Here is a 27,909-nt window from a genome sequence, read left to right as displayed (position 1 = left end):
TGAATTAGCTATCTGATTTTCATCAAGTTCTAATAAGTATAGCTCATTATTAATAAAAAAAAACCTTTACCTTTTGTCTTAGAATCAATACTAAGTATCAGTTCCAAGGCAAAAAACGAAATGGTAAGGGCTAGGCAGTTGGGATTAAATGACTTGTCCATGGTCACAGATGTAGAGGAAGTTTCTGAGACCAAAATCTCCCAACTTCAGGCCTGACTTTCTATCCATTGAGTCACCCAGCTGACCCTCAGGATCACTTCTAAGGCCATAGTTGTTATTGCCACTGGACAGGAATTCCAATTGCTTTTAAAAATTCAAATCAGTAGTAGATGGTGAAGTTATATACCTCTCTAGTTCTGATTATGTTAAAAATTGTCTAATTACAAGCATTGGATCTTCTTGCTTGCCAAGGGGTGTCAGAATGAGAAAACACACAGAGTGCATATACCAGACAGGATACATATGGACATGCATGCACATATGTATACATAGGTATGTAATATGTACATATGCACCACAGGTAAATATTAGACTTTTTGTTGGTATTCACTTGTGATTGCTGATCCTGTATATTTTTTTTTATAAAGATTTTTATTTGAAAGCATTTTTTTTTAAACCCTTGTACTTCGGTGTATTGTCTCATAGGTGGAAGATTGGTAAGGGTGGGCAATGGGGGTCAAGTGACCTGCCCAGGGTCACACAGCTGGGAAGTGGCTGAGGCCGGGTTTGAACCTAGGACCTCCTGTCTCTAGGCCTGACTCTCACTCCACTGAGCTACCCAGCTGCCCCCTGATCCTGTATATTTTATTTCTGGCTAGATGAGGATGAAGATGAACCAGAGGAGGATGACCAAGAAATAAAGGATAAGACTCTACCCAAGTGGCAAATCTGGCTCAATGTTGAGCATTCCCGTGAACAGAGGCACTGGCTGCCCTGGCGCCCTGATAAAACAAAAAAGCAGACTGATGAAGATTGTGATGACCCAGAGCGACAGGTAAATGGGTTTGTTTCTTTAAGAAAAAGGTTCCTGGCTGATGTACAGACATTCTGAAGGATGAGTTGGTCCCAAGGGAGTCAGCCTCTTCTGGCTCATTGAGCTGATTTATAAATGCCCATCTAACTTGGTAAAATGTCACTGGTCACTGGCAACTGAGGTGACTCAGTCTGATAAACATTCATTCTTTGAAATATGTGGAGCTGTCTTCTGGGTTATTGTTTGTGTTTCATGTAAAAATATTAGGGATAAGATAAGGAAGAGGAATAGTAGTTGTAAGCAAACTCTTGGAAGGTACAGTGTGAGCCCACACTACCAGAAGCAAAAAGAGAATAACCCTGGCACTGTTTTCAGTCTGCTGGGTTCTTTCTTTTTCTTCTTTTTTTTAAAATTTAGAATATTTTCCCATGGTTACATGATTCATAATTCCCCCCTTTCTTCCTCCCTCCCTGAGCTGACAAGCAATTCCACTGGGTTATACATGTATCATTGTTCAAAACCTATTTCTACGTTATTCATATTTGCAGTAGAGTGATCTTTTAACATCAAAACCCTAAACACAGCCCTATTGCACTACATGATCAAGTATATATTTTTCTAATGCATTTCTGCTCCCACAGTTCTTTCTCCCAATTTCCTCTGGATTGTCCTGGGTTATTGCATTGCTGCTGGTAGGGAAGTCCATTACATTCTACTGTGCCACAGTGTATCAGGCTCTGTGTACAATCTTCTGGTTCTGCTCCTTTCTCTCTGCATCAATTCCTGGAGATTGTTCCAGTTCACATGGAATTCCTCCATTTCTTTATTCCTTTCAGCACAATAATATTCCATCACCAACATATACCACAATTTATTTAGCTATTCCCCAGTCTATGGATACCCCCTCATTTTCCAATTTTTTTGCTACCACAAAGATGCTGCTTTCTCTTTCTTAAAGGAATTAGCCATTCTGTTATTCACAGTAGATAATGTTCCTACTTCGATGCTTCATTGTAGCTGGGACCAGGTAACAGCTTTTCTTATAGAGGACAAACTCCAGTGATGGCTTGTCTGTCAGAGGACCAGCCTAGCTCAGTTCTTACTACAAGGGGAATGCCTTTTCTTGCCACAGCAACTCTTGATATAAACCACAAAGGAGTTTCTGTCTGTATTGATTGAGAGAGTACCCTACAATGATGAATTTATGAGTCATTGAAGATCAGAAATATTGAACTTGCCCAGAAATTTCTGGTGCACTTTAAATTTTGCCTCTAATTAGATGCATTTCAAAACACTACTGAAGAGATAATGATAAGTTTTACATATTCCTGGTCTGAAAACATCAGTGATAATCAGTAAGATATTCATGAATGAGTTTGGAGATGCTTGGACCTGCAGAAGTGTCCATCGTGGGGCTGTCCAGGGCCCTCCTCTTTGCCTTGTCTGCAGTGGCCCTGTGGCTGTACCTAGACCTTTGGGGAGGAAGTACAGGTAGAGGAATACTGTGTCTTCTTTATTCTCCAGCCTTCTCTCCCTATCTCACATGGTCAGGAGCAGTTCTGAAGATCTGAAGGATGAGCAAATTCAGTCCCACTACAAAGGAGACATTATTACTAAAGTCTATGTATCCCTGCAGTGGTGGGGGATGGGATTGTTGTGGTGGGTGGTGTTAAGAGAGGCACAGAAGGATTTAGGTAGTAAAGAAGAGTTAAATAGACAAAGGAGGGATACATTCACTGTAGCACCTAGCCTTTTATTTGTGAAGCAAATATCCACCTGTGTAGGTTTTGAATTGTAATGAAGGAGGCAATTCTATTTTGGTTCCTGGAATTGACCCAGTTTCACAAGATAGCAATTATATTGCCTTCTGTATGACAAGTTACAAGTACAGTATGGAAAATTTTCAGTCAAGTCTTACAATCTTGGTATAGTTAGTCGCATTAATCATTCTGAAAAGTCTGACTGATTTAACTTTTGGTATATCAGTCTAAAGCAGAACTAAGAGGTTGTCCATTTTTAGGGTTGTATTTTCAAAACCACCATGGCTAATTTCTGCTACCAAAGTCCTAGGTGAGCTACAACAGTGGTTATAGACCATTGTAGGATAAGGACAGTACCTTGGAGAGGAAGGGCAGCCAGAGGAGGGAGCTGTGGACTCAAAGTCAGAGGACCCAGTTTCAAATCCTCACACTTCTGCTTATATGCCATCTGTTTGTGAACAAGTAATTAAACCTCATATTTTTCCTCTGGGGGCACAGTGGCCTGAGGGTTGGACTTGGCTTCAGTCTAGAGCTCATCCCTTGCTTCAGACATTTAGTAGGTATGATCTTGGTGAAGTCAGTTATTCTCTCTCAGCCACAGTTTCTTCATTAGTAAAATGAGCAAAATAATTGTACCTACCTCATAGAATTGTTGTGAGGATCAGTTGAGATGACATATGAAAATCACTTTGTAAACCTTAAAGCACTATTTAAATGCTAGTTATTATCTGAAATGAAGATAACAACATGTACCTCAGAGGTTTGTTGTAAAGATTAAGAGTTTGCATCATGAAAGTGCTGTATTTATGTAAGCTTATTATTGTTCTTGTTGATGCTGTTATCATGTTCACTGCATCCTTGAGATGAAACAGTACCCAAGTTTCCATAAAACTGGCATGTTTCCACAAAGAATTGGAAAATTATGTGTTTACTAAGAGTACATGAGCAAAGCACGTCTGCTTCTACTTCTTCCTTGTTCCCCTTTCTTGGCTTACAGCAGTCATGGCAAAAACCTTTTTGGTTTCAAGCTTTCTGGACAAAAGTCTTATCAAAAAATTTTTTTTGGATAACTTTCCCAAAGTGTATAAGAATTTTGCTACTTTAACTAGATTATATTGAAGGTAATTAAGCTTCTGATGTTTGAGGATCCATCAGGACCTTGGATTCATTAGTTCTCATTGCATAGGAACATAGATGTAGAAAGTTTGAGAGATGGTTTAATCTATACATGTCCCGGGAGTTTCTTTTTTATAAGGGATTCTTGCATTTCCTTGTCTCATTCTTCTAAGAGAAAAAGTTCTAATTGATAGATTATTAGTTGGGTTTTTGGTGTCCAAGCTTTTACTTATATTGGCTTTCTCATCATTAAAATCCAAGAATATCTTCCATTCCCTTTTCACCATTTCACACTGCCTCCTCCCTAGCTCCCTAACCTTTCCCCTTAATTATGATAGCTTATAAGACAGTTTGTAGCCACTTAGGAGCTATAGATTTTGAAAATGATTTTGTTAAATCAATTTTTAATACTTTATATTTTGTTACTAGAGTCTTAAAATTGTTGTTACTGTGATCAATTGGCTGTGGATTGTCTTTTGTTATGTTTGGTTTATTGAATTTTAAGCCAAATTTTCATTTTATGGAACATTTTTGCCCAGAAACTATCTAATAGAAATGTGTTTTATTTTATGATTAAAAGATGCACAGTTGCACATCTGAATAACTACTGAAGCAGTTTTGGTGGATTTCAGAGCTAATATGACTAGATTTATATATATCAGTTAAAGCAATTTTTAAAACAGTGTCTTAAACTTATCTCTCAGAAATGATAATTATATTGTTTTGCATGGTTGCAGACATTTTCCCTTTCTCCAGCTTCAGATATTGAGGCTTGTGACCTTTGAATCTTATAGACAAACCTAACATTTACCTGTTTTAAATATTTGCCAATATTTTTATACTTTCAGACTTTGAATCATCAGGACACCCTCATGAAATTAGCTGTGAATAAACAATGGGAAGTTGGTGGGATTTTTCCATTAAACTGAAGTCTTGGATGTGTGACTTTAATAAATTTGTCCTTTTTTTTTTTAGGTGTTATTTGATGATCTAGGGCTGTCTCTCATAAAACTTTCTAGCTCGGATCTAAAATTCCAACTGATTGATTCGTTTCTACAATTCTTGGGAGTCCCTTCAGGCTCCAATCTTCCAGCTTCATGCCTCTATCTTGCCATGGATGAAAATGGTATTTTTGATGATGGGCTTTCTGATGAAAAGCCGTTGACTTTTTTCAACCCATCATTTTCCGGGGTTAATTGCATAGGTCACATGGACAAGATGAACAGGCAAGGAGAGCGGATGGGTCACTGCAAAGAAGGCGAGGAGTTCCTACAGAATATATTTCATCTTATATTGCCCTTATTTTCAGGCAAGGAAAAATCTCATCTCTGCCTCTCATGGTTGCAGTATGAAATTGCTAAGGTAATTTGGGTTCCTTCTACATTTTTTTTGGTGCTTCATTTATTCCTAGTTAACTTTTATGTTGCTTTGTGTTGGTTGAAGTTCTTGGGCTCTCTCTGTAATTACAGTACAGAGTGTGTGCTGGACCTGGAACCAAGAGAGACTGGTGTTATCCACAGATTCTCAGGCCATGTGACCACAAGAATAATACTTTACCCTTTACCTTTATCCTTCCCCTCCTCCTTCCCCCAAGTAAGAAGAGAATAATACCTCTAATACCAACCTACCTCATAGCCTGGTTAGGATCCACCAAGAGTGCTCATAAAGTGCTTTGTGAACCCTTAACAACAGTAGGATGAGAGTAGTAAATGAGGTATTGAAATATGATGAATATGTGGTAGTTGTTTACATTTTCAGATTTCCGTGGTGAAGGAACAGTTAACCCTAAGAATTCTGATTAATTTAAGTTTACATAAAGTTGCTTATTTCCCAATTCTTTTATTTGGGTAAAATTATCGTTGACTCACTCTGCCCTCTGCTGGACACTTTACATGTGGACTTGTCTTCTAATTCCAAAGGCTAAATTTCAGATTATTCTTTAGATTATATTATTTAAATAAAATCTTTCATAAAAGTGGGCCACTTAGTGTCTGGAGTAAAACAGATCAGGGATCTACAGCCATGTGTTTAGACATTTCAAATAGAAATACTGATGACATTTTCACTTCTGTGGAATAAGTATTTTTTTGCTGAATTCAACCTTTGTTCCTGCTTAATTAGTGACATTTGTACCATCTGTTTCTCATCCAAGAATGGAGTAGATAACCTAACAGATACCTTCTAAGTCATTTAAAAAAGTAAATGAAAAAGTAGTCAAGGGAAATAGAATACATATGTATTTGGCATCATACCTAAGGTCCAAAATTGCAATTAAAAATGCTTTAAAAGTTTTAATGTATTTATTTAAATGTGGCATCTTCAAGGTCAAATAGGAAACTAAATATATCAGCATTTCCTTGTTTTATTAAGCTATTTGGTGGTCAGAAAAAAATATCTATGGTACTCTGATCTCAGGAGCATAATGATTATATAAGAGGAATATACATAGATGATTTGGATATTCTGCACAAAGTTGGAAGAATAAAGAAGTTAATTTTAAAATGCTGAGTGAATTTAATTTTAAAGTTTTCCAGTATTTAAGTTCATCTCTTTCTTTTTCCCTGTAGGTCATTTGGTATCTGCAAACTAAAAACAAGAAGAAAATAAAGTCTCAAGGTAAAAAGTGCAAAAAACTGGCCAAGAATCTCCTTAAGGAACCTGAGAACCGAAACAACTTTTGCCTTTGGAAAGAGTATGCCCATCTGGAATGGTTACTTGGCAACATAGAAGATGCAAGAAAGGTTTTTGACACTGCCATTAGCATGGCGGGGCCAGAAGTCTTAAATTCTAGACTATATGATTTGAGTCTGCTTTATGCTGAACTAGAAGTGGAGCTATCAGGGAACTTGGAAGGAGCTGCTGCATCCAGAGCAATGCATATATTAACCAAACTGACTGAGAACGGGCCATACACACCTTACACTGGACAGGTGTTAGCTGTGAACATTTTGAAAGCCCGCAAAGCATATGAGCACATGCTTCAGAAGTGTTTGAATGAAAGTTCAGTCCCTGACCCATTTCCTTTTAATTGTTCTAGTCATCTAGTTAGTTTGGTTGGCTGCTTTATGCTTTTCCAGTATTTGACTGTAGGGGTTAATGCTTCTATGCATATATACAATCAGGTATTTGAAAAACTTAAAGGATCCATTTCATCAGAATTTGAAGGGCCAGGTGAAAATATTGCAAACCAAAATTTGACCAATGCCCTCGAAGCTGTCACACTGATGCATACGAATCTACTCAGGTACCATATGAAAGTGAGTGTGTTCCCTTTGAATCCTCTGCGAGAAGCACTTACAGAGGCTTTAAAATTGTATCCAGGCAACCAGGTTCTTTGGAGGTCATATGTACAGATCCAAAACAAGTCCCACAATGCCAGCAAGACAAGAAGATTCTTTGATGTCATCATAAAGTCTACCAAAACCCTGGAGCCACGACTATTTGCAATCCAGGCTGAGAAAATGAGAAAAAGGCTGGTGGAAGCTGTTCTGAGGTATCTGTATAATAATAGTATATCACCTGTCACCTGCAAAGAACCCTGGGTGTTACAGAATGACAGATTTGAAAATGTATTAAGATATTTATAATGCAGTGCCACTAGTATCCTTAATTAGGAGGATTTGGAGTTTTCTCTTTCTTAGAACATACAGGACCTCTTTCAGTGGTATAGAAAGCTTGATTAATTCTGATTATACCATATAAGTGGCAATTGCCTATTTGAACCTAAACGTGGTTGGTTAGTTGCAGTTAAATGTGTTTTTCAAAGTCAAAATCACATTGTTTTGGGGTCTCTCAAAACCAGTTGGTTAATTTTTGACTCATCATTATAACAGAGAGTTAACCAGTGGCTTTGAGCTAAAGCATTAATGGTGGTTCTTAAAGTTTTTAGTACTGAAACACATTTTGCATAGGAGAGAATTATTTTGGATATGTTTGATTAAGATACATTGTGCAAAGAGATCTGGTCTTCAGGTGAGAGATTAGGTTCAAATTCATGCTCTATTCCTTATTACCTGTGTGACAATGCATGATTCACTTTCAGTCTCTGGGCTTTGATTTTCTCATATATATGAGGGAATTGGACTAGATGATGTCTAAGCATTCCTTTCAGCTTTAGAATACAGATATGGATAGGTGAGAGAACTAGAAACCATGTTATATGAGGATCTTTGAAAGGAACTGGAGTTATTTGCCATGGAAAAAAGATGTCTGATTTGGGGAGGGGGTGTGGAGCAGTGGAGCAGCTTTGCCTTAAAGTACCTTTTGTTTTTCTCGAACCCAGAGGGAAGAACTGGGAGCAATCAGTGAAAATTGTTGAGAGGCAGTTAGGGGGTTCAGCATGAAGAAAAGCTTTGTCCAAAAGAGGATTACCTTCTTTGGAGGACAGTAAATTGCCTATCCCTGGAAATGGTCAGGCAGATCCTGGATGGTTATTTGCTGAGGATGTTGTAAAAGGGAGGTATTCCCTTCCTTTAATGTGTGGACTGGATTAGGTAACCTAGGAGATTTCTTCCCATTCTCACATTCATTGATTCCAGGTTCGTATCAATTTGTGTAGCTCATCTCACTACCATTAAATTATAAACTTCTTGAGGGCAAGGATTGTATCATTTTTCATCTTTATGCCAGCACAGTACTTTCTTTAATAAAATGATGGATTGGATTTGAATTGCCCTATAACAATTTATGTTTTCTGTACTTTAAAGGGATAGTTAACTTATAGTTATGTTTTAAATCTTTGTCTCAAATAAAACATAATTGTATCCTACTGATTAAAAGTCATATTTCTACTTCACATACATTTATTCAGCATCTGTCACATGCAGCCCTAGGCACTGAAAAAGTCACAAAGTTTATGGGCCAGGCATGTCAGCACATGACTATAATCTCTGTTTCTGAGGAGAATGAGACTGGAGGATCACTTAAGCTGTGGAGTTCTCAACTGGCATAGGTTAAGCCATTCAGATGTCCACACTAAACCTACACTCTCGAGTGGATGCTTGGGGACCCAATTTGCCTGAGGAGAGGTAAACCAGCTCAGGTTGGAAACAAAGCAGGTCAGAGTTGAAAAGGTTTGCCCCTGCACTTCCAACCTAGGCAAGGTAGGGAGATTCAGTCTTTAAAATAATTAATTAGTTAATTAAAGTTTTGAAAAAGTTAAAGAAAAAAATATGAAATTTATATAAGACATGTTCTTTGAATTATATTGGGTAATTGCAATCATCTCTAATTGTAATTGGAGCTTATTGTTATCAACATTTATCTTTCTTCTTAGGCAATAAGTCAAAGTAATTTTTCTCTTTAGTTCTCAAAAGTCTTTCTATTTTATTTTTTCTTATAGTGTGGATGCTGGAGAAATCCATTCAACAATTCCTGAAACAGGTTTATCAAATAGAATCAAAGCCTTGTTTGAAAATGCAATTCAGAGTGATAATGGCAGCAACTGCCCCTTATTATGGAGGATGTATTTGAATTTTCTGGTAAGAAATTTAAAACTTAGGGCTTTCTCTTACTTTGTAAGAGTTTTGACCTAGAAACTAATAATAGGAATAATTATTTGTGTACAGTTAACCAATTTAGTTCCACAAACTATTATGTTTTAGATAGTGGGTGGGCTAGGTATTAGGGATCCAAAAATGAAAAACAAAATGGTCTTTGCAATCAAGGGCAAGACTTGAATGCAAATATAGACACCACAAAGCAGATTGTGATATGTGTAAAGCAGAAGTCTAAATATAATGTTTTTAAAATGTTAAGGGAGGGGCAGCTAGATGCTCTATGGAGACTGCTTCAAGCCCAGAGACAAGAATTCCTGGTCTCAAATCTGGCCTCAGATACTTATAAGCTGTGTGACCCTAGGCAAGTCACTTAATGCCAATTGCTTAGCTGTTTCCATTTTGCTGTCTTAGAATTGGTTCTAAGACAGAAGGTAAGAATTTTAAAAAATGTTAAGGGAAAGAACATTTTCAAGTTAGGGAGTTCAAGGAAGGCTTCCTGGAAGAAGGCTGGGTCATGGAGAAAGAAAAGGATTTCAGCAAGTGAAGATGTAGAGAAAATGGGTTCAAGGGGAGATGGATAGCATGAATATCCAGAACCGATGGACCCAGATGAGAGCTGAGAACAGTGTAGTGGTTGGTTAGACACAGAATAGGTGAAGGGAGGAGTAATGAGAAAGGAGAGTGGAAAGGTGGATTGGAGGGCAGAGGCTGGCAGGTCTCAAATGCTAGAGCTTTTCTATTTTATCCTATAGACCAGTGATTCCCAAAGTGGGTGCCACCACCCCCTGGTGGGTGCTGCAGCGATCCAGTGGGGCGGTGATGGCCACAGGTGCATTTATCTTTCCTATTAATTGCTATTAAAATAAAAAAAAATAATTTCCAGGGGGCTAAGTAATATTTTTTCTGGAAAGGGGGTGGTAGGCCAAAAAAGTTTGGGAACCACTGCTATAGACAGTGTGAAGCAACTGAGAGTTTTTTAAGAAGGGGTTGTACAGTCAGAGATTAATTTGTTTACTATATGACAAATGGATTAGATAAAAGAAACTAAAGGCATTTATACTATTTTAGATGAGGGGAATTCTGTGATGCAGCTTTAACCCCTCTCAGGATCATGGATGTTGTAGGGGTGATAAGAACAAGGTAAGGGAAGGAATAGGAGGAAATAGATTCATGAAATAAGTATGGATGAATTAATAAAACTTTGTAACTGACTGGAATGTAGATAATTTGGATTGTAAATTAAAACCAAATTTTAATTTTTTCCTGAGTCGTTAGAATAAAGGAATCAATTTGACCTATGTTTTCAGGGTTCAACTCTTAACAGTGATTTGATTCTCTACTCTTCTGCTTTTCAGAATTTCAAGGCCCTGATTATCTTTACATGTATTTAAATAAAGAAATTTGATTTGTTATCTTAAATGTGGATTAAAGATCTCAATTATCTTTTATGATCATTTAAAAATATATGACTGGATCATTATAAAATGTTGTATATGGTTTAATTTTTTAAAATTCAACATTCATTCAACAAATATTACATTTCTGTTTTTAATATAGTATACTAGGGTCAGGGAGAGACACAAAGATGATAGGATGTGAAGGAGAGGTTATAGTTTATTAGGGGGAAATAGTATATAGACACAGATAAATATGACACATGTTAAAATGTAATTGAATGAGAGAATAAAATGTTATGAAATTAGATGGAGAAGTCACTTCTAAGTAGAGGGAATCAGGAATTAAGATTCTTGGAGGTGATGGCATTTTAGCTGGTCCTTGAAAAATAGGGAAGATGTCAACAGGCAAAGGAGTATATTTCAGACAGAAAAGTTTTTTGTGGGGGAGGTGACAAAAAAGAAGATGGTCCTAAGAGAAACTCAAAGGAAGAAGTAAAATAGGATAAATTATACCACTAAAGAGACGTATGGCAGGGGGAGGTGAGGCGAATACTATTATAAGAAGGGGAAGAAGAGAGTGGTGACAGGTAAACCTAATCTTAGTGGAATTAGTTCTGAGAGGGAAGAACAGCCAGATCTATTGGGGTATAGAATTCTGTCTTACCCTACAGAGAACTTAAAAGGGAATAAGGAAGGGGGGGAAGGGCAGGGAGTATTAAAAGGGAGGGAAAGGTTGGGGGTGGGGCAATTAATAGACCTTAAAGAGAAATAGGAGAGGAATAAGAAGGGAGGGGGTGGGAAGGAAAGTAAAATAAGGGTGGGGAAAAGGGGGACTAATTAAAAGCAAAACATTGTTCTGGAAGAAATAGTGACAGCAGAAAGGGCAGGATTAGAAGAGGAAATCAAAATGATGGGGAATACACAGGTGGTGATCATAACTCTGAATGTGAATGTGATGAACTCATCCATAAAACAGAAGCAGATAGCAGAGTGGATTAAAAACCAAAATCCTACCTATATGTTGTCTACAAAAAACACACATGAGGCAGGTAGACACACACAGGGTAAAGGTAAGAGGCTGGAGCAGAATTTATTGGGCATCAACTAAGAAAAAGAAGGCAGGAGTTGCAGTTATGATTTATGTTAAAGCCAAAGTAAAAATAGATCTGATTAAAAGAGATAAGGAAGGTAATTATATCCTGATAAAAGGCAGTATAGACAATGAAGAAATATCAGTATTCAACATGGATGCACCAAATGGAATGGCATCCAGATTTTTAAAGAAGAAACTATTGGAGCTTAAGGAGGAAATAGATAGTAAAACTACTAGTGGGAGACCTCAATCTTCCTCTATCAGATCTAGGTAAATCAAACCAAAAAATAAGAAAGAAGTAAGAGATGTGAATGAAATTTTAGAAAAATTAGAGTTAATAGATATATGGAGAAAAGTACATAAGGATAAAAAAGGAATATACTTTCCTTTCAGCAGCACATGGTACATTTACAAAGATTGACCATGTACTAGGGCATAAAAACATTGCAAACAAATGCAGAAAAGCAGAAATAATAAATGCAACTTTTTTCAGATCATAATGTGATAAAAATTATAGTTAGTAAGGGTACATGGAGATGCAAATTAAAAATTATTTGGAAATCAAATAATCTTATTCTCCAAAACAGTTGGGTTAAAGAACAAATCATAGAAACAATGACTGATTTCATTGAAGAGAATGACAATGAGGAAACAGCATATCAAAATTTATGGGATACAGCAAAAGCAGTACTCAGGGGGGGGGGGGGGATTTATGTTCCTGAGTGCCAATATTAACAAAAAAAGGGAAAGAGGATATTAATGAATTAGGCATGCAACTAAAAAAACTAGAAAATGAACAAATGAAAAACTCTCAGATGAAGACCAAATTGGAAATTCTAAAAATCAAAGGAGAAATGAAAAAAATTGAAAGTAAAAGAACTATTGAATAAATAAGACTAGGAACTGGTATTTTGAAAAAAAAAACAAATAAAAGTATTAGTTAATTAAAGTATTAGTTAATCTAATTTAAAAAAGAAAGAAGAGAACTCAATTAACAGTATCATGAATGAAAAGAGTGTTCTAACCTCTAATGAAGAGGAAATTAAGGCAATCATTAAGAGCTATTTCACCCAATTAGATGACAATTAATATGACAATCTAGATGAAATGGATGAATATTTACAAAAATATAAATTGCCTAGATTAACAGAAAAGGAAATAGAATACTTAAATAATCCCATATCAGAAAGAGAAATTGAACAAGCCATCAAGGAACTCCCTAAGAAAAAATCACCAGGGCAAGTGAATTCTCTTAAGCACTTAATGATCAGTTAATCTTAATACTCTACAAACTATTTGACAAAATAGACAAAGAAGGAGTCTTACCAAATTTTTTTTTATGATATAAATATGATACTGATTCTCAAGCTAGGAAGACCAAAAACAGAGAAAGAAAACTATAAACCAATATCCTTAATAAACATAGATGCAAAAATATTAAATAAAATACTAGCTAACAGGCTACAGCAAATTCACAAGGATTATTCACTATGACCAGTTGTGATTTATATCAGGAATGTAAGAATGGTTTAATAGAGGGCAGCTGGGTGGCTCAGTGAATTGAGAGTCAGGCCCACAGACTGGGAGATCCTGGGTTCAAATGTGGCCTCAGACACTTCATAGCTGTGTGACCCTGGGCAAGTCACTTAACCCTCATTAGCCCCCTACCCCTTACCACTCTTCTGCCTTAGAACCAATACATAATATGAATTCTAAGATGGAAGGTAAGGGTTTAAAAAAAAAAGAAAAAAGAATGGTTCAATATAGGAAAAGCACCCACATAATTGACCATATGAACAACCAAACTAATAGAAATCACATGATTATCTTAATAGATGCCGAAAAAGACCTTGACCAAATATAACATCCATTCCTATTGAAAACACTAGAAATTATAGGAATAGAAGAGTCCCTCCTCAAAATAATGAATAGTATTTATTTAATACCATCAGCAAGTATCATCTACAATGGGGATAAGTTAGATGCCTTCCCAATAAGATCAGGAGTGTGAAGCAGGGATGCCCATTATCCCCACTACTATTTAATATTATACTAGAAACACTAGCAGTAGCAATTAGAGAAGAAAAAGAAATTGAAGGGATCAAAGTAGGCACTGAGGAAACTAAACTATCATCCTTTGTGGATGACATGATATATCTAGAAAATACAAGTAAATCCATTAAAAAGCTAATAAAAATAATAACTTTAGCAAAGTTTCAGGGTACAAAATAAACCCACATAAATCATCAGCATTTCTTTATGTTTCCACCAAAACCCAGCAGCAAGAGTTAGAAAGAGAAACTCCATTTGAAATCACTCTAGACAATATAAAATACCTGGAATCTATTTGTCAAGACAAATTCAGGAATTATATGAACATAACTACAAAAAACACTTTACACAAATAAAACTAGATCTAAATAATTGGAAAAACATCAGTTGCTCATAGGTAGGACAAGCTAATATAATAAAAATGATAATCCTACCTGAATTAATTTACTTATTCAATGCCGTACCTATCAAACTACCAAAAATTTTTTTATAGAATTAGAAGAAATTATTACAAAGTTCATCTGGAAAAATAAAAGATCAAGAATATCAAAGGAACTAATAAAAAAAATGTGAAGGATGGAGGCCTAGAGTTGCCAAATCTCAAACTATACTATAAAGTAGTGATAATCAAAACAATATGGTACTGGCTTAGAGATAGAAGGGTGGATCAGTGGGGGGGACTTGGGGTAAGTGACAGCAGCAATATAGTTCGATAAACCCAAAGATCCCAGCTTTTGGGACAAGAACCTACTATTTGACAAAAACTGCTGGAAAATTGGAAAACAATATGGGAGAGATTATGTTTAGATCAACATCTCACACCTTATACCAAGATTAATTCAGAATGGGTAAATGACTTAAATATAAAGAGGGAAATCATAAAAAAAATTAGGTGAACATAGTATCTGTCAGATCTATGGGAAAGGAAGGAATTTAAGATCAGATAAGAGATAGAGAACACTACAAAATGTAAAATGAATGATTTTTATTACATTAAATTAAAAAATTTCTGTACAAACAAAACCAGTGCAACCAAAGTTAGAAGGGAAGCAACTGGGAAAAAAATTATAACAAAAACCTCTCACAGGTCTAATTTCTCAAATTTATAAGGACCCAAGTCATTTGTACAAAAAAATCAAGCCATTCCCCAATTGAAAAATGGTCAAGGCACATGAATAGGCAGTTTTCAGATAAAGAAATCAAAACTTTCAATAAGCACATGAAAAAGTGTTCTAAATCTCTTGTAATTAGAGAAATGCAAATTAAAACAACACTGAGGTATCACCTCACATCTAGCAGATTGTCCAATATGACTGTACAGGAAAATAATAAATGTTGGAAGGATTGTGGCAAAATTGGGACACTAATCCATTGTTGGTGGAGTTGCAAATTAACCTGACCATTCTGGAAGGCAACTTGGAACTATGCCCAAAGGGGTTTAAAAGAAAGCATACCCTTTGGTCCAGTAATACCACTACGAGGTTTGTATCCCAATGAGATAATAAGGAAAAATACTTGTACAAAAATATCTATAGCCAGGCTCTTTATGGCAAAAAAAAATTGGAAAATAAGGGGTTGTCCTTCGATTGGGGAATGGCTGAACAAACTGTGGTATCTATTGGTGATGGAGTACTATTGTGCTATGCAGAGTAATGATCTGGAGTATTTCTATATGAACTGGGAGAACCTTAATAAATTGATGCAGAACCAGGAGAACATTGTACACAATAGAGAGATAAGAAAAGTATAATAGAGTCAGATTATGGAAGACTTTGAAGGCCAGGCAAAGGAGATTAGAAACAAATGAAGTGTTAACTACAAATTTAGAAATAGACATAGAATTTAAGACTAGAAACAAATAGAGGGTAAGAAACTGGGGAGTCATTATAGGTCCAAGAAGGGAATGATGTACCCATACCATTGCACCAAGAGTCTGTGCATGAGCGAAGCATTTATGGCATAAATATTGTTTGCTTGTTTGCTCACTGCATTAGGTGCTGGGGATACAAAGATGAATAAGACACAAAGCCTGCCCTCAAGAAGTTTATAATCTAGTAGGGCAGATAAGATAGAGACACTTGTATTTCAAATAAAAATGCATAGGAAGAGTATGGAGTACTATGAAAATTTCAACTAGACAGTGAGGAAGATCAGAGGCAAGAAGAGCTGACATCTAAACTTGGACCTTGAAAGAAAGAATTTCAGCAGGTAGAGCCAGTGAGGAGCACATTCCAAGCATGGGGACAGTATAGACAAAAGAAGAGGTAGGAGAGAACAGAGTAGGGAATGGTGAGTAGTCCAGTTTCTCAGAGTTTATGAGGAAAGAAGTGAGAAATAGCTCTGGAAAGGGAAATTAGAACCAGATTTCAAAGGACCTTGTTTTCTAGGCCCAGGTCCTCATAGATCCTGCAATGAGAAGGCCATGAGAACCCTTGAGGCTAGCCAATTGGTGCCAACAGATGAGATGCTAATCATAGTTAAGAAATAGGATCATAGATTTAGAGCCCGAAGAGACCATAGAGGTCACTTAATCTGAACTTCCTTGTTTTACAGGTGAAGAAACTGAGGCTGAGATTGGCTAAATGTCTTGATTTGTAGATTTGTCACTAGCTGGTTATATGACCTTTTACCAGTTTACTCCATCTACTTGGGCCTGAGTATTCTTATCTGTCAAATAAGGAGAGGATTGTTATAGGTGATTTTTTTTGAGACCTTTTTAATTTCTAAAGTTCTGTGATTCTTACCAAGCAGGTGAGCTTGTCTGACATATTAAAAACTGGCTAGCCTGTTAGACTACTAATTGATCCCTGATTTCTTATCCAAAGATCCAAGATAGAATGTCATTAAATGCTGAAAAGCATAGGAGAGATAGTAAATGCCCTAGGTCAGTGATGGGTACCAACTATAGCCTGTGGGCCAGATGTGGCCCCCTGAAATGTTCTATCAGGCTATGACATTATTCCTAATCTGATGAATACAATGAGTAAGATACAATACAATGAAACTTTGAAAGAGTTGCCTTAGAAACAGACTGACAGACGAACATTTCCTTTCCTTTGGCCCCCTCTTTAAAAAGTTTGTCCATCACTGCCCTTAAGAGGTTAGGAAAGGGAGGGATTGGCCATGAAGAAGTTAGCTGGACTAAAGAAATGGCTGAAATTCACACACTGCAGGCTAAATGATATTAAATTATAGCTTTAAAATCTTTTACTTATATAAAGAATTACCAGGAGACTGTTCCAAACTTTTACTGTTTTGATTGCAGTGACTTAGCTATTTTCAGGTTGGGATTGTGTAGAATCTGTTTATCTGCTGAAAGTGCAAAGAAAACAACTTGGTTTTGTTTGAGAAAAGAAACATCAGTAAACAGAAATTGTGGGAATGGCACTTCTGGCTTGTTAAATGTGGGATCTGATTTTGCTATCCTCCCATATAATTTCCCCTCCCTTTTGCCAATTACAGACAGAAGTCAGTATAATTCCAGACTACTATTTTCAAATGTTGATGGCAGGAGAAAATTCCTTTTCATTTTACCCTTCCCCATTTGATGAATCAGTGTACCCATCTCATCTATTGTCAGTCTTGTATGAGCACTCATATGATTATTTTATAGATGTAATATTTTTAGTGATTTGACAGCACTATTTTATCAAATTTACTTTTTGTAACACCATACAAATTGTCAACAGTCCTAATTTGTTTCCCATTGAGGCAAGAAAAAAATGTCTTAAGAGCCTGGGAAACTTTAGTCATTTCATTTTCTTAGAAAAGCTTCTTTTCTCCAAGTACAGGCAATGGGTGCCCATCAGATGAGAAAACAGAAGAAACTGAAACTAAAAACATCTCTAATTAGTGTATGGCTCCTTTAGATGGATAGCTGGACATGAACAGTTAAGCATACTCTATCTCTAGAAAGTTAGTGAACATCTTACAAAAAAGTTGGTCAGATCTTTAGGGTTGTTGCTTGTTGGTCCAGACTTGGACTTGTTGGTTTTCCTAAGAATCTGTGATTTTAAAAATAAATCATTGAGAGAATTACTCATATGAGGAACTGAGTTTAAGTAGCTGGTCCTTGCTATACACAGTTTTCTTTAAGTTTTACTTAGTCTTCCAAAGTTTGTGTGATACTAATTAGCCTTCCAAGTTCTTAGATCTAATTGATATAAAAAAAGATAATGTTGAGGCAGCTAGGTAGCACAGTGGATAGAGTACCAGGCCTGGTGTCAGGAGGTCCTGGGTTCAAATTTGATCTCAAACACTTCCTTGCTGTGTGAACCTGAGCAAGTCACTTAACCCCAACTGCCTAGCCCTTACTGTTCTTCTGTCTTAGAACTGATACTAAGACAGAGGATAATGGTTTAAAACAAAGACAATGTCCACTTAGTATAATGACATCTTTGCACTTAACCTTGAAAGATTTTAGTTATCAAAATGAGGGATTACCCATCCATCAAGGCCTAGTTCCAGTGCTGCTTCCTCTAGAAGCCATCTTGGATGTCTCCCTGCACCTTCCCACCTCCCCCAGAAGCATCTCCCTTCTTGGAATGCTCATAAACAGTACTTTGTATTTTCTGCATGCAGTTAGGTTTCTTCTTGGCATTATAGTCATTTATGTATACAAAATTGTAAGCTTTTCAAGGGCAGGAAACATCTCATTCATCTTTGTATCCTTTACTGGGACCAGCATTAGTACTTTGCATATACTTAAGATGTGTTTATTGAATTGAAAGGGCTAAGTTGAATCTAATAATAAGGAAGGCCTATACTCAGGAGCTTAGCAAGAATCTCCTATTCTTAGAATTAGTGATTTTTAGAGAATAAGTAAAGAAGATGTGGGAAGAAAATTCAGATGTCATTTTCCATCGACTTTTTGATTTGGGCAATATTCTAGTCACAGAGGAGAAAAACCTTTCCAGGTTCATCTCAGTGTATGACAATTTGGGTTTTTCTTTAAAAAACAAACAAACAAACAAACCAATCCAATAGCCACCATTTGCTCAGAGATTTTGACCAACTGTTAATCCTTGCTTTTTTATACTTAGGTATTTATTTCATCTATCTGGGTAACTGGGCATATTCTCAAAAGAAGACTGAAGAGAGAGGGTATTACTACTGTTGCACTTGGATAGGTTGTATTTCTGGAAATAGCCATGAAATTTGTTGGTGATTTTTGAGAAAGTCTGGAAAGCATATTCTCCTCCCCTTCTCCCATACTTTTTGTGAAAAAGTGAATTAAATTCAAATAGCATCTATAAAGTAGTAAGAAGAAAAGGAGGAGATATCTGAAGGTACCTGGTAATTATTTTGGGTTATAGTAGGAAGAGAGGGATTCAGACATAGAAAATGTTCTTTCTAGGGGAATATTCGTAGGTTTCAGTGTTTCTATTGAGCAAATGAATGAGTGAGGGAGTGAAGAACATGATCCCAGTCCCAGTCCCCCAGGGATTCTTGCTTTTTTTACCAGTTCTCATTTACAAGAAGCTATTAGGCATTGATTTTGATTTAAGTATTTAATGGAATTAATGGGCTCTTCCATGGTTTTACCTGACCATAATTAGTCTGTATGGGTTTGATTTAAAAAAGCAACACTATGTGTTTGATGAGGAGAGGAAGAAGAACTTAGAAGAGGAAGAAACAGATCTTTAAATGATTTGGATTTTCTTACTAGATTAGTCTTGATCATCTCAATCAAGACAGTCAAGAACATTCACTCTCAGGAAGGCATTGTGGTACTGTGACTGGCTTTGCAGTCAAGAGGTCCTGGGTTCAGATTCTACCTCTAACCCATAGCTTTTTTATCTTGAGCAAGTCACAACCTTCCTCAGCTTAGTTTTCTTATCTGTAAAAATGAGGGGTGGAGACTCTGATCTTTAAATTCTTTTCTAGTTCTAAGCCTATGATTCTATGATCTACTTAACAGATAGATACCTGTACAATAGAAAGGCCTTCCATATTTCGGAAACATAATCTAATGGAGGAGAACAGATCAGTGAAAAAAAATCCTCCCCTCCCCTCCCCTCCCCTCCCCTCCCCTTCCCTTCCCTTCCCTCACATCCTCCCTCCCTTCCTCCCTCCCCTTTTTAAAAATTTCAATTCTATTAGCATTGAATTAAGTGCCTGCTATATGCCAGGCACCATGCTGTGTGCTAAGGATATAAAAATTTAAATGACAGCCCTTGCCCTCAAGGAGGTTAAGTTCTACAGGGGGAGAAAACTAGCACTTAACATTACTTGGTTGTTGACTTGCCCCCTTGGTTCTTTTGTGCCCCTTCACCAGCAGCTACAATTTCTTTCCTAAATTCTCATTTGTAACACAGATCTGCCTCTAACAGCCCCACATCCCAATTGCTCTGAAAGGAAACTCTAATAACCCATCACTGCCAATTTCTTATAAATAACTGATAATTTTATAGAATATTTTGGCTGTAAACAAGGCTTTGAAGATGGTGCCAGTCTGTTTTCAGTCAGTCAGTGCATAAGCATTATTAAGTACCTACTGTGTACCAGTGCTGGGGATAAAGATGGGGGCAAAAGGAAGTCTCTGCCGTCAGGAGCTTATAGTCTAATGGGGAGACAACTTGCAAACAGATATGTACAAACAAGCAATATACAAGATAAATGGGGAATAACAGAGGAAAGGACTAGAACTGAGAGGAATTAGGAAAGGCTTTCTGTAGGAGTTGGGATTTTAGTGGGGATCTGAAGGAAGCCATGGAAGTCAGCAATCAGAGCCAAGGAGACAAAGCCTAGGCATGGGGGATAGCCAGAGAAAGTGCCTGGAGCTGACAGATGGAGCATCTTGTTCACAAAATATCACAGAGGCTGGTGTCACCAGATTGAAGAGTATATCAGGGAGTGAGGTATGAGAAGATGAGAAAGGGATGGAGTGAGGGGGAAAGGTAGCAAGGTTGTGAAGGGCTCTAAACGTCAAACAGATTTTATTTTTTATCCTAGAGGTGATGGGAAACCACCAGAGTTCATTAAGTTGTTTCACTGTGTCTGGATGGTAGAGTTGACCACTGTTAGAGCTTGGATTGTCAAGATGTAGCTATTGTGAGTTTTTTAGGTCAGTGTAGGATTTTTGGCTCTAGCTGCCTAATTACAGACTACCCTGCTTCTTTCTTTTTTTCTCCCCTTCTTTGCCCCTTTAGGTTTCTCTAGGAAACAAAGAAAGAAGCAAAGGTGTGTTTTACAGAGCACTCCAGCACTGTCCTTGGGCAAAGGTAGGTTAAAAATAAAGGCTGATGCACGACTGAGTCTCAGCTTGAAGTTACATCATCTCTGTCTGTTGGGGAGGCTCTTCCCTGCCTGTTGCTGATGGCCTGTTTTAGGAAAAACATGGCTACAGTGGATAATATTGTATATCCTATTGGGAATTTATCCTTTAATGTGACACTTGTTTTTCCTCTTCACATCCCTTTAATTTAAAGTTTGAAGAAAGAATTGCTTTTTATGGGGTTCGGGGGAGGATTGTTTCCTCACTGTTTTTATTATCTCACCCCAGATTCTGGAATCATCCTAACTGCAGATTGTGCATTCACCTTAGGTTTTGCATCCCACTCTTATAATGTTTATAAATATTGTTGCTGATCGACTACTCCTTTCTGCCTGTATTTGAGAATATTCCCACTTAGACACCATTTTATTTTGTTGTTTTGAGTATCCTGCCTAAAAGAGACTTCTCGTTGTACCGGCATACAGGCAGGGGAAGAAGAAGAAAGGGGCCTTGCTCTTATCCTGTTAGTTGAAGCTGTTAGAAGAAAGTTTAATTCCTCCTTCTTTCCAAATAGTTCTTTTTTTTTTTTTTTGGCCTTTGTTTATTGGAATTAAAAAAATTTATAAGGTATAAATTATTTTTTCTATCCCCTTAATCTTTTTTTTTGTTGTTGTTGTTTTAGGTGCTGTATATGGATGCAGTGGATTATTTTCCTGATCAAATGCAGGAAATCCTGGATCTGATGACCGAGAAGGAGTTGAGAGTTCGAGTACCAATAGAAGAGCTGGAGCTTCTCTTGGAAGATTGATGAGGAGTGGAATTCATGTCTTTAAGATTGAGCCTTGATAGTCTTTTGGTAAATTTGGCACACACAAGTTGGGAAACTCGGACTAGGAAGCTCTTCTTTTCTTTCTTTCTTGTTTTAGTTTTCCAGGGTTCCAGCCCAGTATTATGTGTCAATCACATCCTGCATATGTTTAGATGTTTTATTTACATAAAACCTAGTTGTTTTATAGATTATATATGTGAATGTCATGTATATATGTATAGAAATGCAAACTCGGGGATGAATAATAAATCTTTTGTAGCTGGTTCCCTTGAAAGCCTCTGATCAGTGTGGTTCATTCTATAGCCCAGGCAGGTTATCTTGGTCAGCATCATGTATGTCCTTAGTTGATTGGAAGATCAGGAGCCAAGTACACTTGCCTCTTAGCCTGAATTAGATTGGAGTTATGGATGAGTTTGGGGTTAAAGATCTAAAATCATGGCCATCATCTCAGGGGTCTTTTTTTTTATGCCATATAGAGGCTGTTATAGACTACATTTCACTATAGCAAACACTTGTGTTTTACAGCAAATAAGTTTATGTACAGAGCAACTTCTGTATTTCATATACTCTAAAGAATATGGATCTAGAGCTAGAAAGGACCATTTTAGTTCAGCACCCTCAGTTTTTTTTTTTTTTAATTTTTTAAACCCTTAACTTCTGTGTATTGACCCATAGGTGGAAGAGTGGTAAGGGTAGGCAATGGGGGTCAAGTGACTTGCCCAGGGTCACACAGCTGGGAAGTGTCTGAGGCCGGATCCGAACCTAGGACCTCCCGTCTCTAGGCCTGGCTCTCAATCCACTGAGCTACCCAGCTGCCCCAGCACCCTCAGTTTTTACAGATAAGGAAACTGAGTCCCAGAGAGCTCTCCCCTCCTCTCCCACTACTGAGGTTCCCATGGCAAAGTTGGGCAAAGCTGGGATTTGAACCCTGTTCTTCTAATTCTAGTTCTCTGGCTGCCATATTGTGCTGCCATCTTGTCTTTTAGTTTGAAAAGCCTTTGAGATCATCTGGCCATCCACCTCATTTTATTGATAAGGAAAAAGGGTCAGAGAGGTTAAGGATAACCAAGGTTGCACAGCAAGGGAGTGATAGAGAGGAGAGGAAATCTTCAGGTCTTCTCTATGCTCAGACCGCCATGTTGCCTCCCTATGGCTATATAAAAATAAGTTTTCGTTTTAGCCTAGCCTTTAACCATAGTTGAGCAGTTTTCCCACTGCTATTCTAAACAAGGTTTCCCAGCTAGTAGCGAGGAGAGGGCATGCTCCTTGCATCAGGCTCTGCTATCCCTGGGATAGAACTTGGTTCCAACGTCAAGGTCTTTGACCTAGAATTCCATCATGTTCCAGATGACGGTTTGTTTTTAACTTTGAAGTTCTATTTCTGGGCCATCATGTATTGTTTTTTCCACTATAGTATTTGTTCCAGTGGACTCATCTACCGTAGCCACACACACTTTCACATACCAGTTCTTGGGTCCATACCTTCCTCTCCAGTCCTTCCTTCCCCCATTATTTGCCAGGGACTCAGATCTCTGCCAATTTGGATTTATTTCCTTCACCGTCTTCCCAAATGGCTTACAGACCTGGGGTCACTCCAGAAATTATGCCGGCTAAGATCTCCTGCCTAGGAGAGGTGCTTTCCGTGTGTGTGTGTGTGTGTGTGTGTGTGTGTGTGTCTTGGACCCCTTTGGCAGCTGAGGAAGCCCACCGCGCCACTTCCTAGAATAATGTTTTTAAATGCCTGAAAGAAAGTACATAGGATTCCAATGGAAACTTAATATGCTGAAATTCAGTCATCATTTTTTTTTAGTTCATGGATCACAGGTTAAGAACCCCTCCAGAGAACCTCCATCACTCACACCCCTGCAGGTTCCCAGAGGGGCTGAGCTCCACTCACCACTGCCTCAGGAATCTGCATCTCCAAACCCATTGCCACCTACAGCCTCCCTGACTTCCCCAGGTGTCAAGAGGACGAAGACTGCTTGGAGGCCCAGACCTCGGCACATTCACACAGATGTACCCATTAGCGAGTGACTGCACCGAAGTTAAGAAATCGGCTTTTATCCGGGAGGGAACAAATAGAGAGTGCGATAGCCCCTGCTCCCAAGAAACTCCCATTTTAATGGTAGGAGAGAAGCCTCTGGAAGACTTCCGCTGCGAGTCCGTGGGAAAGCCCTCGCTCCTTGGGGGTGGCGGCAGAGCAGGAGCTGCCCCTGACCCTTCTCGAGTGTCCTTTTCCCCAATAACATCATAAAAGTTCCTGATGCCAAACACTTTGGCTTTGATGGCCAGGCACTTGCTGCCACCACTTTCCTTTCTGGGTCTTTGGTGGCCAGGGCCACAGCACCCACAGGCCTGGCTGCTGGCTGCATCCAGGGTCCTGGGCTGGCCCCATCCGCTCAAGGAATGTCCTTTCTCTCCCCCAGGACCGTCGATGGTCTGCCAGTGTCGTGCCCAGAGCCAGGAGGGGTATGTGGAGGAGGGCGGTGCAGAGAGCCACCCTCTGCTCTATGCCACATCTGGGATCGTTTGTTTAGGTCTGGCAGAAACGAGGCCAGACCCGAAGGCAGTGCAGTGCAGAGCAGGCAGACCCCCTCCAAATCACTGATGTAATGCAGGATTGATGCAAGATCTCTTGCATTTGCAAAATCACCTGAGGCAATCCAGTGGCTGGAGGCCTAGAGTTGGAGTCTGGAAGACCTGAGTTCAAATCTTACATCAGACACTAGCCATGTGACTCTAGGCAAATCCCTTAACCACCCTGTGTCTTCATTTTCGCATCTGTAAAATGGGCATCATCAAAGCCCTTCACCAGGTGGTTGTGAGGTTCAAATGAGATTCTGTATGTAAAGCGCTTTGACAACCTTAAAGTTCTCTGTGTTTGCTATTATTATTACAAGGGAGTTGGGCCAAATGGGCTCAACCTCTGATCCCAAGATATACATTTTTAATGATGCTATAAACTCACTGTTCTGCTAATTACCGGGAAGATGGCTGCTCATAATGGAAGGTCAGGCCTTTGACCAACCCCCCTAAGTATTTATCATCAACATTTTTTTAGATCCTCACCTTCATACAGTGTATTGGCTCCAAGGCAAATGATTGAATCAATGAATGGGTACAACCATTCTGAAAGCAATTGAAAAACAAACCCCAAACCCTTACCTTCCATCTTCAAATCAATACTATGTATTGGTTCCAAAGCAGAAGAGGGGTAAGGGCTAGGTAATGGGAGTCAAGTGACTTGCCCAAAATTTGAACCCAGGACCCCCTGTCTCTAGACTTTGCTATCATCCATTGAAACCTCCTAGTTGCACCCCAAAATTTCATGTAGGTTTTACCAGGTTTGTTTGTTTTTAAACTCTTATTTTCTGTTTTAATAGTAATTCCTAGACAGAAGAGCAGCAAAGGCTAGGTGACTGAGGTTGAGTGACTTGCCCAGGGTCACACAGCTAGGAAGAGGCCATATTTGAACCCAGGATCTCCCATCTCTAGGCCTGGTTCTCAATCCAGAGTCACGCCCCCATCTTTCTTACCACAGGTACATCAGCATCATTCTGATGGGTCTCACCACTCCCTCTCCTCCTCCCCTTATGTCATGGTTTTGCAAAAAACATCAATGATGTGTGAATGTCTTTTGTATGCTATAGATATCAAATCATGTTTTAAAAATAATAGAAAAAATAATTAAATCAACTCAGCCAGGAACAGAGAATTTATTCTTATAATAGCTTACCTCTGCTAGGACATGTGCTAAATTTTTGTGGCCACCCAATTTTGGTGCCTTGGGACAAAGCTCAGATCACCCCACCCTAGTTTCAGGCCCCTGGAGGCCTGGGAAAAGTCAGCACAGGGCCAGCCTGGGGGTGGTTCAGCACCCCACTTCCTCCCCAAGATACACATGCCCAGAAGCCTGACAGGCCATAGAGACTGCAGCTGCCCTGAATGTGTGTGTTCCGTTCTGTCCCCTGAGCAGCCCCAGGGTGTGCAAAGCCCTCCCAACCATAACTGCCTCTAGGCTCAGGCCATTGTGCATGTTCCTTCCTGGAGGTGGGAAATGAGAGCCTGCAGGAAGCAGGGGGCAGATCCCAGAGAAGGCTTGGGGACGACTCCCCTCAGCTGGAGAAATTCATTTTATAAAACACCAGACCTGGAGTCAGGAAGGCCAGAGCACTGATGTGACCTCAGATGAGTGTGACCCTGGGCAAGTCACTCAAGCCTATTCACCTCAGGGTTAATATGTAGAAGGAAATGACAATCCAAACCCATATTTTGTGAAGAAAACTCCAAAAAGGGTCAAGAGGCACAGGACTAATTGACTGAAAAACAAAATGACAAATGAAGTGGGATGGAGGGAAAATTCTATATTTGAATTGAAATGGAGCATTTCTTATTATTTAAAAATATTATTCTAGGCCAGTGATGGCAACCATTTAAAGAAAGAGTGCCGCCCCCTCCTCCACTGAGAAATCATGTGCCATGCCCCATCTTCTCACCCAGTGCTGGGCACGCCCGGTACCCCTCTTACCCCCCATAGGGGAGGGACAAAGCACTCCCATTGGGCTGCTGGGTGGAAGGGTGGGGGAAGTGAGGAATGTCCTTAGTGAGGGTAGTGGGAAAGGGGAGTGGCCTGAATGCTCCAATCCCCTCCAGTTCTGCTGCCTATGAGCCACCCACTTTACCCCTGTGCACTCCCATTGGCTGCTGGACAGCAAGGCAAGGGTGTGGAGAGGGGGAGGGAAGCAGCTCTGCCCAAGTCCCTCTGTCTTCCTAGTAATGAATTGGGGAGGGGAGGTGTTGGGTGACTGAGTGCCCACAGGGAGCACTCTGTATGCCATCTTTGGCACTCGTGCCATAGGCTCACCATCATGGTCCTAGAGCATCATTTAGACCAGTGGTTCCCAAACTTTTTTGGCCTACCGCCCCTTTTCCAGAAAAAATATTACTTAGCGCCTCTGGAAATTAATTTTAAAAAAATTTTAATAGCAAATAATAGGAAAGATAAATGCACCCTTGGCCATCACCACCTCCCTGGATTGCTGCAGCACCCACCAGGGGGAGGTAGTGTCCAATCACTGATTTAGAAGCACCAAGAAGAGGAGGCCCGAGTCAGCTGCTCTTTTCTGTCGGTGGCATGGAAGGCATGAGGATGACAGGCCAGCTTCCTGGTGAGGTATTAGTGACTGATAGCCCAAGGGTCCTGGAGGCATTCCCCTCCCCCTATCCCTTGGAAAGGGAAGGGAGTTCTACAGGTGTGCTGGAGCCAATTCCTACCATAGCTCAAGAGTCAGTTCCATTTTTAGCATGAGCTAAGTTTAAATCTCAGAAATGGGTAAATGGGACACACCCGGGCTTGATTTATTATTTCATTGATTTTCTAGATTTAATAAAGTGATGGAGAAAATGTTCACGATGCAGATTAAACTTCTAAGTGCATGCTTTATTTTTCTGGAGAGCTGGTTGTTAAACATATAGCAGCACATCCCTGCTGTATGGTTAAGAGTATGAATAAGGGCAGGTGGTTGTCTGTACTTTGCTGGAGGGAATATCTACATGCATTTGAGTTGAACAGAAGAGATGCTGGGAGAATAACGAGAACCCTGGATTCAAGAATTGGGCATGTCAACCTCTTCCCCCTGGGTGCAAGGACAAGCTCGCTGCCGTTGGGACTGTGCTAATGTGTTCTTGTGTCTCCGGCACCTAACTTTCAGGCAGGTATTAAGAGAAGAATGCATCCAATGGGCATGGTTCCTGTCCAGGCCTGGGCGTTACTGGAGAAGCCGGGGGTGGGGTGGGGGGGAGCCTGTGCTTCCTCTTCTATGACATGTTTCCCCAACGGCAGTTTCTCTGACTACTACCCAAAAGCACAAACCCAATGGAAGAAATTTTAATTCAGAGGAAGTACGAGACTTACAAAGTATTGTTAACTCTGGACAGATAAGCGTCAAACTGTCCGATGCAGAGTAGGGCCTGGC

General features: G+C 39.0%; 1 protein-coding gene across 3 annotated transcripts in view; it reads left to right on the top strand.

Annotated features, from left to right (window-relative positions):
* Positions 1 to 22,451, top strand: part of NRDE2 (NRDE-2, necessary for RNA interference, domain containing) — a 77,689-nt gene extending 55,238 nt beyond the window's left edge. For all 3 annotated transcript variants that reach the window (XM_044665006.1, XM_044665005.1, XM_044665004.1), the window contains 6 exons: positions 819 to 994; positions 4,825 to 5,211; positions 6,417 to 7,342; positions 9,191 to 9,329; positions 21,041 to 21,112; positions 21,788 to 22,451. In XM_044665006.1, the coding sequence (XP_044520941.1) occupies positions 819 to 994; positions 4,825 to 5,211; positions 6,417 to 7,342; positions 9,191 to 9,329; positions 21,041 to 21,112; positions 21,788 to 21,913 (1,826 nt within the window). In that variant the 3' untranslated portion in view covers positions 21,914 to 22,451. The remainder of the gene's footprint in view (positions 1 to 818; positions 995 to 4,824; positions 5,212 to 6,416; positions 7,343 to 9,190; positions 9,330 to 21,040; positions 21,113 to 21,787) is intronic.
* Positions 22,452 to 27,909: the final 5,458 nt, after the last annotated feature.

The sequence above is a fragment of the Gracilinanus agilis genome, chromosome 2 (genome assembly GCF_016433145.1).
Source record: "Gracilinanus agilis isolate LMUSP501 chromosome 2, AgileGrace, whole genome shotgun sequence".
NCBI lineage: Eukaryota > Metazoa > Chordata > Mammalia > Didelphimorphia > Didelphidae > Gracilinanus > Gracilinanus agilis.
The sequence above is the reverse complement of the archived record's forward strand: the minus strand, read 5'-3'. Positions and strand labels throughout refer to the sequence as shown.